Raw genomic sequence first — 12,305 nt, forward strand, 5'->3', positions numbered from 1 at the left:
TACCAGCAATGCCCCCTCTAGGTGAATAAAACCAGGGATTGTTCTGAGAGAATCAGCCCACATTTTTTCATTATTACCATAAATATTCTGGTACGCACTTCTGTGAGGATGGTGGGATGCAGTGGGGTCAGGACTGGATGACATCTGAAGTCCCTCACAACCACGTGGTTCCAGATTCCACAGACGCCACTGGGTTAGTCCCGGTGGCAGGTGCTTCCCTGCTGTGATGCCGCGCAGCCAAGACAGCTAAGCACCTCTGCAAAGCCCTCTGGCTCACACCCCAGGGCGGCAGACAGTCAGGAAAGCTGTAGTCATTAGTCATCAGAAACCGAGTTTCCTGGGAGAACCAATTAAACAGCAGCTACACATCTCCTTACTCTTCACACAAGGCATAACACACAGCCTGATAGAATTCCCCACCCATACCTCCCCACAACAGACGAGCCTTCTGATTCCCAGAAATAGTCCACACACCCCCATGCTTGTATGGAAAAGACTGGAAGGATGGACCCCACATGGGGTCACGTGACCTCTTTCTGTTGATATTTCTCTACACGGATAAGGATGCACACTCAAATAGTATCATCAGAGATTAGGTCTGGGGCTGGGATTTGGGGTGATTTTTTTCCTTCTTTATACTTTCCTATCTTCTGAATGTTTTGCATTGCGTACAGGTAATATTCACAATTTTTTAAAAACAATGCTACTTCCATTACAGGAAAAAAAATGCCTTCACAAGCTGTCAGCAGTGAACTCGCAACAGGAGTTATGTTTGTGGTGGGGATGGGGGCGCCAGTCAGAAAGGAGTCAGCTGAGCCGAAAGGGGGCCCTGGGCGCCCCCCGCAGAGTTTGAACCCCACCGCCTCTCTCCCCATCGTGGGGTTGGCTGGAGACTTAACCTCCAGAAGCAGCGATAATCATCCCCTCCTGTCACACGTTCATCCTTTAGCGGCTGAAAGGCAGGGGAGAAGGTACTAACGCCCAATTAGCATCTGAAGAGACTTAGCAGAAGCAGACTTAGAAGTAGAAGAGACTTAGTGAACTTAGTATATGAGTCAACCCCACAAGCGAATCCACCTTCCATGTTCTATTCTATAACCCAGTACTTCCGCTGGTATAGATTCATATATATACACACCTAGAGGTACCAGAAGATGTGTGTCCAAAGATGTTTATTATAGCATCATGTATAACAACCACAATCAAATGGTCAGTGTCTGTCAGTGAAGGACTCAAATAAAGCACTGACATCCACCCCTTAGAACAGTATCTGGCCATCCTAACAGGAGTGTAGTAGATCCAGATGTCCAACAGGGAAAAATCTCCACGATACATTAATAAGTGTAAAAAAAACCAAAAGATAGAACAGTGTGCGTGATATGATCCATTTGTGTAAAAAACAAATGTACAGCTACAGATACATACACATACACACTAACATATGCCTAAATTTACTAGGCTGATGTACCAAAGAGCAGTCATCTCCAATGAGCACCTATGGCAATAGGTGAAGATATGTCCTTTTTATTTGATCCCCTTCTGTTCTATTTTATAAAAAGTAAAACAATACATATAAAAAGAAAACAATTTTATACTGCCCTGCCTAGGTGTTTATAAAATACTGATGTAATGTCCAGAACTCCTACTATAATTCCTGGAAAATAAAGCAGGCCAGAGGGAAAAAAGCTTTAGAAGTGGGGCCCTACCCATATATCCGGACAAAACTATAATTCAAAAAGACACGTGCACCCCTATGTTCATAGCAGCACTTTTCACAATAGCCAAGACATGGAAACAACCTAAGTGTCCATCAACAGATGAATGGATAAAGAAGATGTGGTACATATCTACAATGGAATACTACTCAGCCATAAAAAAGAATGAAACAATGCCATGTGCAGCAACATGGATGGACCTAGAGATGATCAGACTAAATGAAGTAAATCTGAAAAAGAAAGACAAATACCATATGATATCACTTATATGTGGAATCTAAAATACGACATAAATGAACTTATCTATAAAACAGAAACAGACTCAGAGACACAGAGAACAGACTTGTGGTTGCCAAGGGGGAGGGGGTGGGGGAGGAGGGATGGACTGGGAGTTTGGGATTAGCAGATGCAAACTGATATACACAGAATGGATAAACAACAAGGTCCTACTGCAGAGCACAGGGAACTATATCCAATATCCTGGGATAAACCATCATGGAAAAGAATATGAAAAAGAATGTATACATATGTATAACTGAGTCACTTTGCTGTACAGGACAAATTACCACAACACTGTAAATCAACTAGACTTCAATAAAATAAATTTTTAAAAAAAGAAGTGGGGCCCTACCTTTGATTAAAGACCACATTTGGAGCAAGTCAAGAGGGGCATTACAGTGAGTGCAACTGTCGTAAGCAAGTCAAGGAGAGAAGATGTCTCCAGAAAGAAAAAAATAAACAAAATCATTGTGAAGAAATCATTTCAGATTGTATTTGGAAGCAGAACAGGAAGGTATAACTAGCAAGACATTTCCATGTCCTCCCTGAGCAAGACAGCAGACAGGTTACAGTAAATGGAAGCCTAAGAAGTCTGAAGTGTGGGTCTTCCTACCAGATACATGGAATACAGAAGAAGAATGCAAATGGATATCGTAACTAAATTTGAACTAATGACATAAAAGGGGTAGCCCTCTGAACGTTAATTCGTTAATTTTAACAAATATTTATTGCCCTGAATAAATTCATTGGTCAATTATTTCCTATACAATTTTTTAATTGAAGTACAGTTGGTTTACAATATTGTGTTCGTTTCAGGTGTACAGCGAAGTGATTCTGTTGTGGGTTTTTTTCAGATTATATTCCATTATAGATTATTAAAATACAAGACATTGACTGTAATTCCCTGTGCTACACAGCAAATCCTTGTTGCTTATCTATTTTACGTATAGTAGTTTGTATCTGTTAACCCCATACGCCTTATTTATCCCTCCCCCACCATCCGCTTTGGCAACCACAAGCTTGTTTTCTATGTCTGTGAGTTTGTTTCCATTCTGTATATGCATTCATTTGTATTATTTTTTTAGATTCTACATATAAGCGATAACAAATAGTATTTGGCTTTCTCTATCTGACTTATTTATTTCCTGTATTTAAGGATAGGAGATCCTCCAAATAATCCATGAAAATGTCTACCTCCTATCTCCTATCCCCTGCACATCTGTACCAAGATCTCAGACTGAATCCTGAGGAGAAGCTAATTCATACATGGATGCCAAACTACCTGAGAACATTCTGACACACTTAGATGCAGAAGCACCTTACAGAGCGCTTCATCGAGCTGGGGTCTCGTTTTATTTAAGGGTCTGTGACAACAACGAGTCTTCGTGAACATTAAATCTGACTCCTCTGCCGCCGCCACAATGACACCATCTGCTCAAGCTTCTCTGAAGACCAGTTACCAGCTGCCTAAATGGACAACACAGAAAGACACAGAAGTGTCTTTCCAGAAACAGTTCCAATAAAGTGTCTGCATGCCCCTTCACTCTACCTACAAGCAAATCCTCCCACCTTCCTCTTGGCTTTAAATGTAAATGTCACAGGACAAGTATGAATTCCTCGATGGTGGAGAACTTTAAAGATACTATGGAAAACAGCTTCCCCCAAGAAGCCAATCACTGGGCTGAAGGCTGATCCCAGCAGATGCAACGCCCCCCCTCCAACCCACCCCGCAGTGACTTACCTTAGAATTCATCTCCATGTGGTATTTGGCACAAGCTCGAAGCTGAGTCACCCAGAACTGTTTCTCTTTTGCATCAGCAGCTAAAATAGAGAAAGAAAGGCTTGGAGCAATTGAGCCAAAACACATCCAACCCATTTCTACACGCACCTGAGGGGCTGGGGGCCTGGGAATGAAGGAGCGAAAGGCAAATGCGATGGTACTCATGCCAAAAATCTGACGACACCAAATCTCAATCAAAAATCTTTTTTTTTTTTTTTTTTTAAGAAATCTAAAATGTTTTGAGAAACTTAAAGGGATTTTCAGAATTCCATCTTCCTGGATGGAATCACTTGAACACATACAGATCAATTTCTCCAAAAGTAATCAATACACTTATATTCTTTCTCTTTTTTTAAATTTCTAACAGATTTTTTAACAGCTTTGAGATAGAATTTACATACATAAAATTCACCTGTTTTTAATATTAAGTGATTTCTAGTATATTTACAGAATAGTACAACCATGACCATAATCTTGGTTTAGAATATTTTCAGTATCCCCCAAAGAATCCTCCACCCATCAGCAGTCACTTCCCATTTCTCTCTCCCCACCCCCTTTCCCATCCCTAGGCAACCACTAATCTGCTTTCTGTCTCATAGATTTGCCTATTCTAGACATTCCATATGAATGCTCCCATGCAGGATGTGGCTGCCTTCTTTTACTTAATGTTTTTCAGGTTCATCCTCATTGTAGCATTTTTTTTGCTCCTAACGCATTTTTTTAAATCTCTCTTTTCAACTTATAAATACCAACTCAGAAACTTCAAACAGAACAAAACTGAATAAAGTAAGTTTCTTGCCATTAGAAGGGGGTTAGAGGTGGAATTTCCTTTTCGGTGGGGCATTATCTAAGTGGCTGCAAATATGCTTTGTTAAAACACTTTGCTTTACTGTGTAGTACACAGTGGGGGCACCTAATATAGTCCTATGACAGATGCTTAATGAAGGTTTCCCTGAAGAAGTGACAAAAAAATTCCCTCTTAAACCACGTTAAAAACTTAACTTATTCTGAAATGTCTGTTATGAGAACAATTTGGCCAATTTTTTAAACTCTTCTGAAAAAGTCATTTCTACTTCTTTAAAAAGCAGCAGGGAAGAGAAAACATGATTATTTTTAATGCCTCTACCACGTGTGGCTAAAAGGAGGATCAAAGTACAGTGTTTGAGGCCCCTTTGTTATCTATCGGAGTTGTAATCTGGAGTTATCAGCCTTTACAAAATTAGTGTTCAGTTGAATTACCATTTTAATACGTGTTCTCAAGGGTTCTTACTATGACTGAACAGAACAAGGTACAAAATGTTGACTTACAGATGCTCAAATGTCCCCCAAAGTGATATTACAGTACCAGTCACTTGCATAGTCACAATCTTCCATCTACACCCCCATCTCTCAAATATATAAAATTATTTTCTTGAAAGATCATGGATACATAACAGGTTCTAATAAAATCCAAGTTAATTTAATTGCATAACTCACTGCATAAATATTTTAACAGAATATTTACTGCATAAATGTTTACTGCATAAACTATGCAGAAAACAAAATGATTCCCCTAGAAATTTGTATCGTTTACAAAAATGAGCCTGTCATCTATCAATAAAACCCAACTTCAGCTTGAACTTCTGGTGAAGAAATCTGGAAGTGCAGACCAGTGTAAGACTAGGTGAACCCTACTTCCAAAGAATAAAAGGATTCTGCAGAACCTAGAGCCATTTTCCTTAGGAACATGAAGAATTGCTGGTTTGCAGCAGTACCCAAAGGCTCTGCACCAAAAACATTCCCAAAGCTGTGCATCTATTAATATCAAGATTCGTCTCTACATGTAGCGAGATGTAAAATGAGAAAACCAATGCCCAGATTCTTTGGGATGGACCAAGGACCAGCCAGAAAGAGGCAGAAATGTGTCCTGCCTTTGCTGTAGTGGGTAAGTTTAAGCTAAATTTAGCCCTTGTGATTAGTTCATGCAGATAATAAAACTTTTATGTTTGCTATTAAAACAACCCTTTAGAAAAAAAACTTCGGGTTTAATAACCCAGAGAATAACAACTAAAAGGCAAAATGAGATGGCTCAAATGGTTAATTGGTTGGGCTGTTCTTTTGTACGGGTTCGTGTCATTTTAGAAATCACAGGTGGGTTTATAGCAATACAAGCCTACCTCAAGAAACAAGAAAAATCTCAAATGAACAAACTAACCTTACACCTAAACGAACTAGAGAAAGAAGAACAAACAAAACCCAAAGTTAGTAGAAGGAAAGAAATCATAAAGATCAGAGCAGAAATAAGTGAAATAGAAACAAAGAAAACAATAGCAAAGATCAATAAAACTAAAAGCTGGTTCTTTGAGAAGATAAACAAAATTGATACATCATTAGCCAGACTCATCAAGAAAAAGAGGGAGAGGACTCAAATCAATAAAATTAGAAATGAAAAAGGAGAAGTTACAACAGACACCGCAGAAATACAAAGCATCCCAAGAGACTGCTACAAGCAACTCTATGCCAATAAAATGGACAACCTGGAAGAAATGGACAAATTCTTAGAAAGGTATAACCTTCCAAGACTGAACCAGGAAGAAATAGAAAATATGAACAGACCAATCACAAGTAATGAAATTCAAACTGATTAAAAATCTTCCAACAAACAAAAGCCCAGGACCAGATGGCTTCACAGGTGAATTCTATCAAACATTTAGAGAAGAGCTAACACCCATCCTTCTCAAACTCTTCCAGAAAATTGCAGAGGAAGGAACACTCCCAAACTCATTCTATGAGGCCACCATCACCCTGATACCAAAACCAGACAAAGATACTACAAAAAAAGAAAATTACAGACCAATATCACTCATGAATATAGATGCAAAAATCCTCAACAAAATACTAGCAAACAGAATCCAACAACACATTAAAAGGATTATACACCATAATCAAGTGGGTTTTATCCCAGGGATGCAAGGATTCTTCAATATATGCGAATCAATCAATGTGATACACCATATTAACAACTTGAAGAAGAAAAACCATATGATCATCTCGATAGATGCAGAAAAAGCTTTTGACAAAATTCAACACCCATTTATGATAAAAAACTCTCCAGAAAGTGGGCATAGAGGGAACCTACCTCAGCATAATAAAGGCCATATATGACAAACCCACAGCAAACATCATTGTCAATGGTGAAAAACTGAAAGCATTTCCTCTAAGATCAGGAACAAGACAAGGATGTCCACTCTAGCCACTCTTATTCCACATAGTTTTGGAAGTCCTAGCCATGGCAATCAGAGAAGAAAAAGAAATAAAAGGAATACAAGTTGGAAAAGAGGAAGTAAAACTGTCACTGTTTGCAGATGACATGATACTATACATAGAGAATCCTAAAGATGCCACCAGAAAACTACTAGAGCTAATCGATGAAGTTGGTAAAGTTGCAGGATACAAAATTAATGCACAGAAATCTCTTGTATTCCTATATGCTAATGATGAAAAATCTGAAAGAGAAATTAAGGAAACACTCCCATTTACCATAGCAACAAAAAGAATAAAACACCTAGGAATAAACCTACCTAGGGAGACAAAAGACCTGTATGCAGAAAACTATAAGACACTGATGAAAGAAATTAAAGATGATACCAACAGATGGAGAGATATACCATGTTCTTGGATTGGAAGAATCAATATTGTGAAAATGACTATACTACCCAAAGCAATCTACAGATTCAATGCAATCCCTATCAAACTACCAATGGCATTTTTTACAGAACTAGAACACAAAAATCTTAAAATTTGTATGGAGACACAAAAGACCCCGAATAGCCAAAGCAGTCTTGAGCGAAAAAAAATGGAGCTGGAGGCATCAGACTCCCTGACTTCAGACTATACTACAAAGCTACAGTAATCAAGCCAATATGGTACTGGCACAAAAACAGAAATATAGATCAATGGAACAGGATAGAAAGCCCAGAGATAAACCCACGCACCTATGGTCAACTAATCTATGACAAAGGAGGCAAGGGTATACAATGGAGAAAAGACATTCTCTTCAATAAGTGGTGCTAGGAATACTGGACAGCTACATGTAAAAGAATGAAATTATAACACTCCCTAACACCATACACAAAAATAAACTCAAAATGGATTAGAGACCTAAATATAAGACTGGACACTATAAAACTCTTAGAGGAAAACATAGGAAGAACACTCTTTGACATAAATCACAGCAAGATCTTTTTTGATTCACCTCCTAGAGTAATGGAAATAAAAACAAAAATAAGCAAATGGGACCTAAGGAAACTTAAAAGCTTTTGCACAGCAAAGCAAACTACAAACAAGACGAAAAGACAACCCTCAGAATGGGAGAAAATATTTGCAAACAAATCAACGGACAAAGGATTAATCTCCAAAATATATAAACAGCTCATGCAGCTCAATATTTAAAAAACAAACAACCCAATCAAAAAATGGGCAGAAGACCTAAATAGACATTTCTCCAAAGAAGACATACAGATGGCCAAGAAGCACATGAAAAGCTGCTCAACATCACTAATTATTAGAGAAACGCAAATCAAAACTACAGTGAGGTATTACCTCATACCAGCTGGAATGGGCATCATCAGAAAATCTACAAACAACAAATGCTGGAGAGGGTGTGGAGAAAAGGGAACCCTCTTGCACTGTTGGTGGGAATGTAAATTGATACAGCCACTGTGGAGAACAGTATGGAGGTTCCTTAAAAAACTAAAAATAGAATTACCATATGATCCAGCAATCCCACTACTGGGCATATACCCTGAGAAAACCATAATTCAAAAAGACACATGCACCCCAATGTTCAATGCAGCACTATTTACAACAGCCAGGTCATGGAAGCAACCTGAATGCCCATCGACAGACGAATGCATAACGAAGATGTGGTACATATATACAATGGAATATTACTCAGCCACAAAAAGGAACGAAATTGGGTCATTTGTAGAGACTGTCATATAGAGTGAAGTAAGTCAGAAAGAGAAAAACAAATACCGTATATTAACGCATATATGTGGAACCCAGAAAAATGGTACAGGTGAACCGGTTTGCAAGGCAGAAATAGAGACACAGGTGTAGAGAACAAACGTATAGACACCAAGGGGGGAAAGCGGCGGGGGGGGGCGTGGGGGTGGTGTGATGAATTGGGCGATTGGGACTGACATGTATACACTAATATGTACAAAATGGATAACTAATAAGAACCTGCTGTATAAAAAAATAAATAAAGTTCAAAAATTCAATAAAAAAGAAAATGAAACCACAGGCGGCGGTGGGGCATTAAGTTTTTCACCTGCTATTGTTTCTGCTCTGACAATTTATTAAGCAATAAAGAGCAAAGAGAAACCAAGGACCATATAAACCTGGGACACACACTGTATGAATCTCCAAAGAGAACATGAATCTTCTCATAGTGCCCAAAAAACAAAAAACTTTCTTCAACTATAGACATTTTTATATCATAGGTTTGTGGATTGTTTTATAGATCCTGAGATATGACTTGTATATTGATAATAAAAGAACCTCAGGAAATTCCCTGGTGGTCCAGTGGTTAGGACTCTGCACTTCCAAAGCCAGAGGCCCAGGTTCAATCCCTGGTTGGGGAACTAAGATCCCACAAGCTGCACAGCGTGGCCAAAAAATAAAACATAAAGGAATCTCAGCTTAGCCCACCTCTGGGTAGCAAAGCTTGGAGGAAGGTCAGCAAACACTGAGCTCTGAGCTGGGGAATCGAGGCCCTCAGTCTGGCTTTGCGGAGGCTGACCCACCACTGTCAGCCCCTAGCGTCAAGGAGAGATAACGAGGGGCCTCTTCTTTGCACGTGGCCCTTCCTTGGGCAAAGAAAAATGTGATATAAGAGGCAGAATTACCACCCCCGAACACTTAATACACACTACTTTCCTCAGACCTTAATAACACTGACTCTGGTGTGTGTGTACATGCACACGCATGCGAACATGTGCATTTGGGGTTTGGTTTTGTTATTTTGTTAGAAAAAGACTGACAATTTTTCCGGCAATGTGCCCATGACGGAATGCTGGAAGAATGATCTAGCGATCAAATCACATCGCTGCAGACAAGTCTGGCCCATCAGAAAACCTGCGAGGTGGATATGCCTCGGGGGCGACAAGACCTACAGTTCCGGCCAAATGCTGGGCTCCCCCGAGACCTAACGAGGATGCTTAGCAGACCTCAGCTTTCAAGAAGCAAAGAGCGGGTTTGATCCCTGGTCAGGGAACTAAGATACTGCATGCCACACAGCCAGAAAAAAAAAAAAAAAGCTGTGACTGTTTTTTAAGATCAACATTAGGGGGACTTCCCTGGTAGTCCAGTGGTTAAGATTCCACCCTTCCACTAAAGGGGGTGGGGGTCTGATCCCTGGTTGGGGAACTAAGATCCCACATGCTGCACAGCATAGCCAAAAAGAAAAATGCAGGAGGGGCATCTGAAGTGATGATAAAAATATGTTTCCTCATCAGGTGATGGTTCAGGGAGTTTTTCAGCTTGTGAAAATTTATTGAACTGTATCTCTATATTTGTACTCTTTTTTATATACTATATATTATATTCTAATAAAATGCTTAAAAAAAAAAAAAAAAGACGCAAAGAGAAGGGGAGCAAGTGGACGACAGGACATAACACCAGTTGGCTTTTCACCAGGCTCTAGGGCCACAATGGGTTAAATAAAGTACAAGTGAAGGGGCCTTTACTAAGAGCTGGTTCTAGAGAAACTTTGAGCAGAGGACACCATGACCCTTAAAAGGCTTGACTTGTCCTCAGATCACAGCCCCACGGGCATTGGAGGAAAGATTCACGGTATACGGTCCAAGAAAATATATACTGAGCTAATATGAAAAATCTGCCCAAGTCCTAAGGCTCAGCCAGGTTTGCGATCACTCACCTTTCCTTCGTCCTTAATTGCCCAGTTAATTAGGACAAACACTTCCTTATGTCAGCTCCTCTCCCCACCCCAGGGGTAGGAAAAGCAGCATCTGTCACCAGAGTCCGCAAACCCGGCAAACTGTTAAAGGTGATTTTTTTTAAAATCAAAAAACAAGAGAGCCATGGTAACTGTGAACCCAGGAGGCCCGTCTGAAAAGTTCCCGGGAGAAGAACGTACCTCTCAGTTTGTACATCTCCCCGTTGGCAGAGTACACGACCAGCATATGGGGCGCTTCGTCACTCAGGGACACGATGGCGCCGGACAGAGACAGGGCCCCTCGAGGCTTCTGGTGTTTGCTTTGCTCGTTCACAAAATACTGCAGGATACCAGCCTCAAAATCCAGCACAAAGTACCTGTGTGGAGAAACCACAGTGCATCAGTTTTCTCTCCAAGCAAAGAAGAAAAAGAACATAATCCTTAAATTGACATCAAGGCTCCCAATCCAGGATGCTGGAAGCTAAACGTCCCTGCCAGGCCCCACACAAGTCATCCCCGTGTAGGGAGAGAGCACCCAATTCTTAAGTCAAAGCAGAACTTGTCATGGCCCCTGGGGCAAGGGCCAGGCCCATTCTGGGCTTGGTGCAATGCCCATTCATACGTAAGCCTCAGAATGGTAAAGAAGAGGGAAGCACTGGGACACAGACTCTGGTAACAGTCTCCACGTGACTTCACAGGAACAGCTGAAATTCACACCCCAGAAGCAGCAAGCTGGGCCGGACTCCAGCCAACAGCCTGGGCACTGTATGGGGCCTGAGCCCCAGAGCTGGTCAATCCAGGAACTGGAGGTGCTCACACAGCCCCCTGGGCACCCTCCAGCGGGCCCTTCCATGGATCACTTTTCACACAAAGGGACAAGAATTCCCTCAGCTCTGGGAGGCTGTAATGCCACTGGAGTCTACATTCAGGGTGAAAACAGGGAAACTGCTAGTTGCCTAAATCACTCAAACAAATCTTGGTAGCCGAGTACCTGGCCTGTTTATAGTCACCATCTATCACCAGGAAGCAATCAAGACAACTTCCCCTTCTCCACCAGGACGAGTTGTCTTCATGTGAGACCCACATGCCCCCTGGGACCCAGAGGCTCACCACAGCCCCTGCTGACTCTCCCAGCCTCTCACTTTCTGCTCCACCCATGCTGGCTCACCCAGCTGCCTTCCACCACTTTGCTCATGCTGTTTCCCCCACCTGGAGCAGTTACTCGAAGTGATGGTCTACAGATTGTTACCAATCCATGACATCGAAACTCTGCCCACAATTGGGCTTCGCATCAGCATCCAACTGGACAGTCAGTGGGTTTGTCTCGTTAAAGAAAGAGTCCAGACATTGTCTGACACACATGGCACACACAAGCCACAATACCAGTCCCAAATCAACCACGGCGCAATTGGGGGGTGGGAGGAAGCAAGTTCTTCATCAGCTTGAGATATACTTGCCACCCCTGTGGCTAGAACATGGTTCCCTCCCCCTATTTACTGGATGGTAACTTCAGGAACAACTCAGGTGCCACCAACTTGAGAAAGCGTCTCCTGACCAGGTCAAATCTTCCTCCCACAAGCTCTCACTTTGA

General features: G+C 41.2%; 1 protein-coding gene and 1 non-coding gene across 3 annotated transcripts in view; one reads left to right on the forward strand and one right to left on the reverse strand.

The window, feature by feature from the left end:
• OSBPL10 (oxysterol binding protein like 10) overlaps nt 1-12,305 on the reverse strand; it is a 371,839-nt gene that overhangs the window by 187,331 nt on the left and 172,203 nt on the right. For both annotated transcript variants that reach the window (XM_036868355.1, XM_036868353.1), the window contains exons 2-3: nt 10,916-11,091; nt 3,736-3,815 (exon numbers count right to left, since the gene is read on the reverse strand). In XM_036868355.1, the coding sequence (XP_036724250.1) occupies nt 3,736-3,815; nt 10,916-10,961 (126 nt within the window). In that variant the 5' untranslated portion in view covers nt 10,962-11,091. The remainder of the gene's footprint in view (nt 1-3,735; nt 3,816-10,915; nt 11,092-12,305) is intronic.
• On the forward strand, nt 9,329-9,401 carry TRNAW-CCA. Its single transcript has one exon. It is a non-coding gene; the product is annotated as a tRNA-Trp (tRNA).

This window comes from Balaenoptera musculus, chromosome 11 (assembly GCF_009873245.2).
Source record: "Balaenoptera musculus isolate JJ_BM4_2016_0621 chromosome 11, mBalMus1.pri.v3, whole genome shotgun sequence".
In the NCBI taxonomy this organism is placed as follows: domain Eukaryota; kingdom Metazoa; phylum Chordata; class Mammalia; order Artiodactyla; family Balaenopteridae; genus Balaenoptera; species Balaenoptera musculus.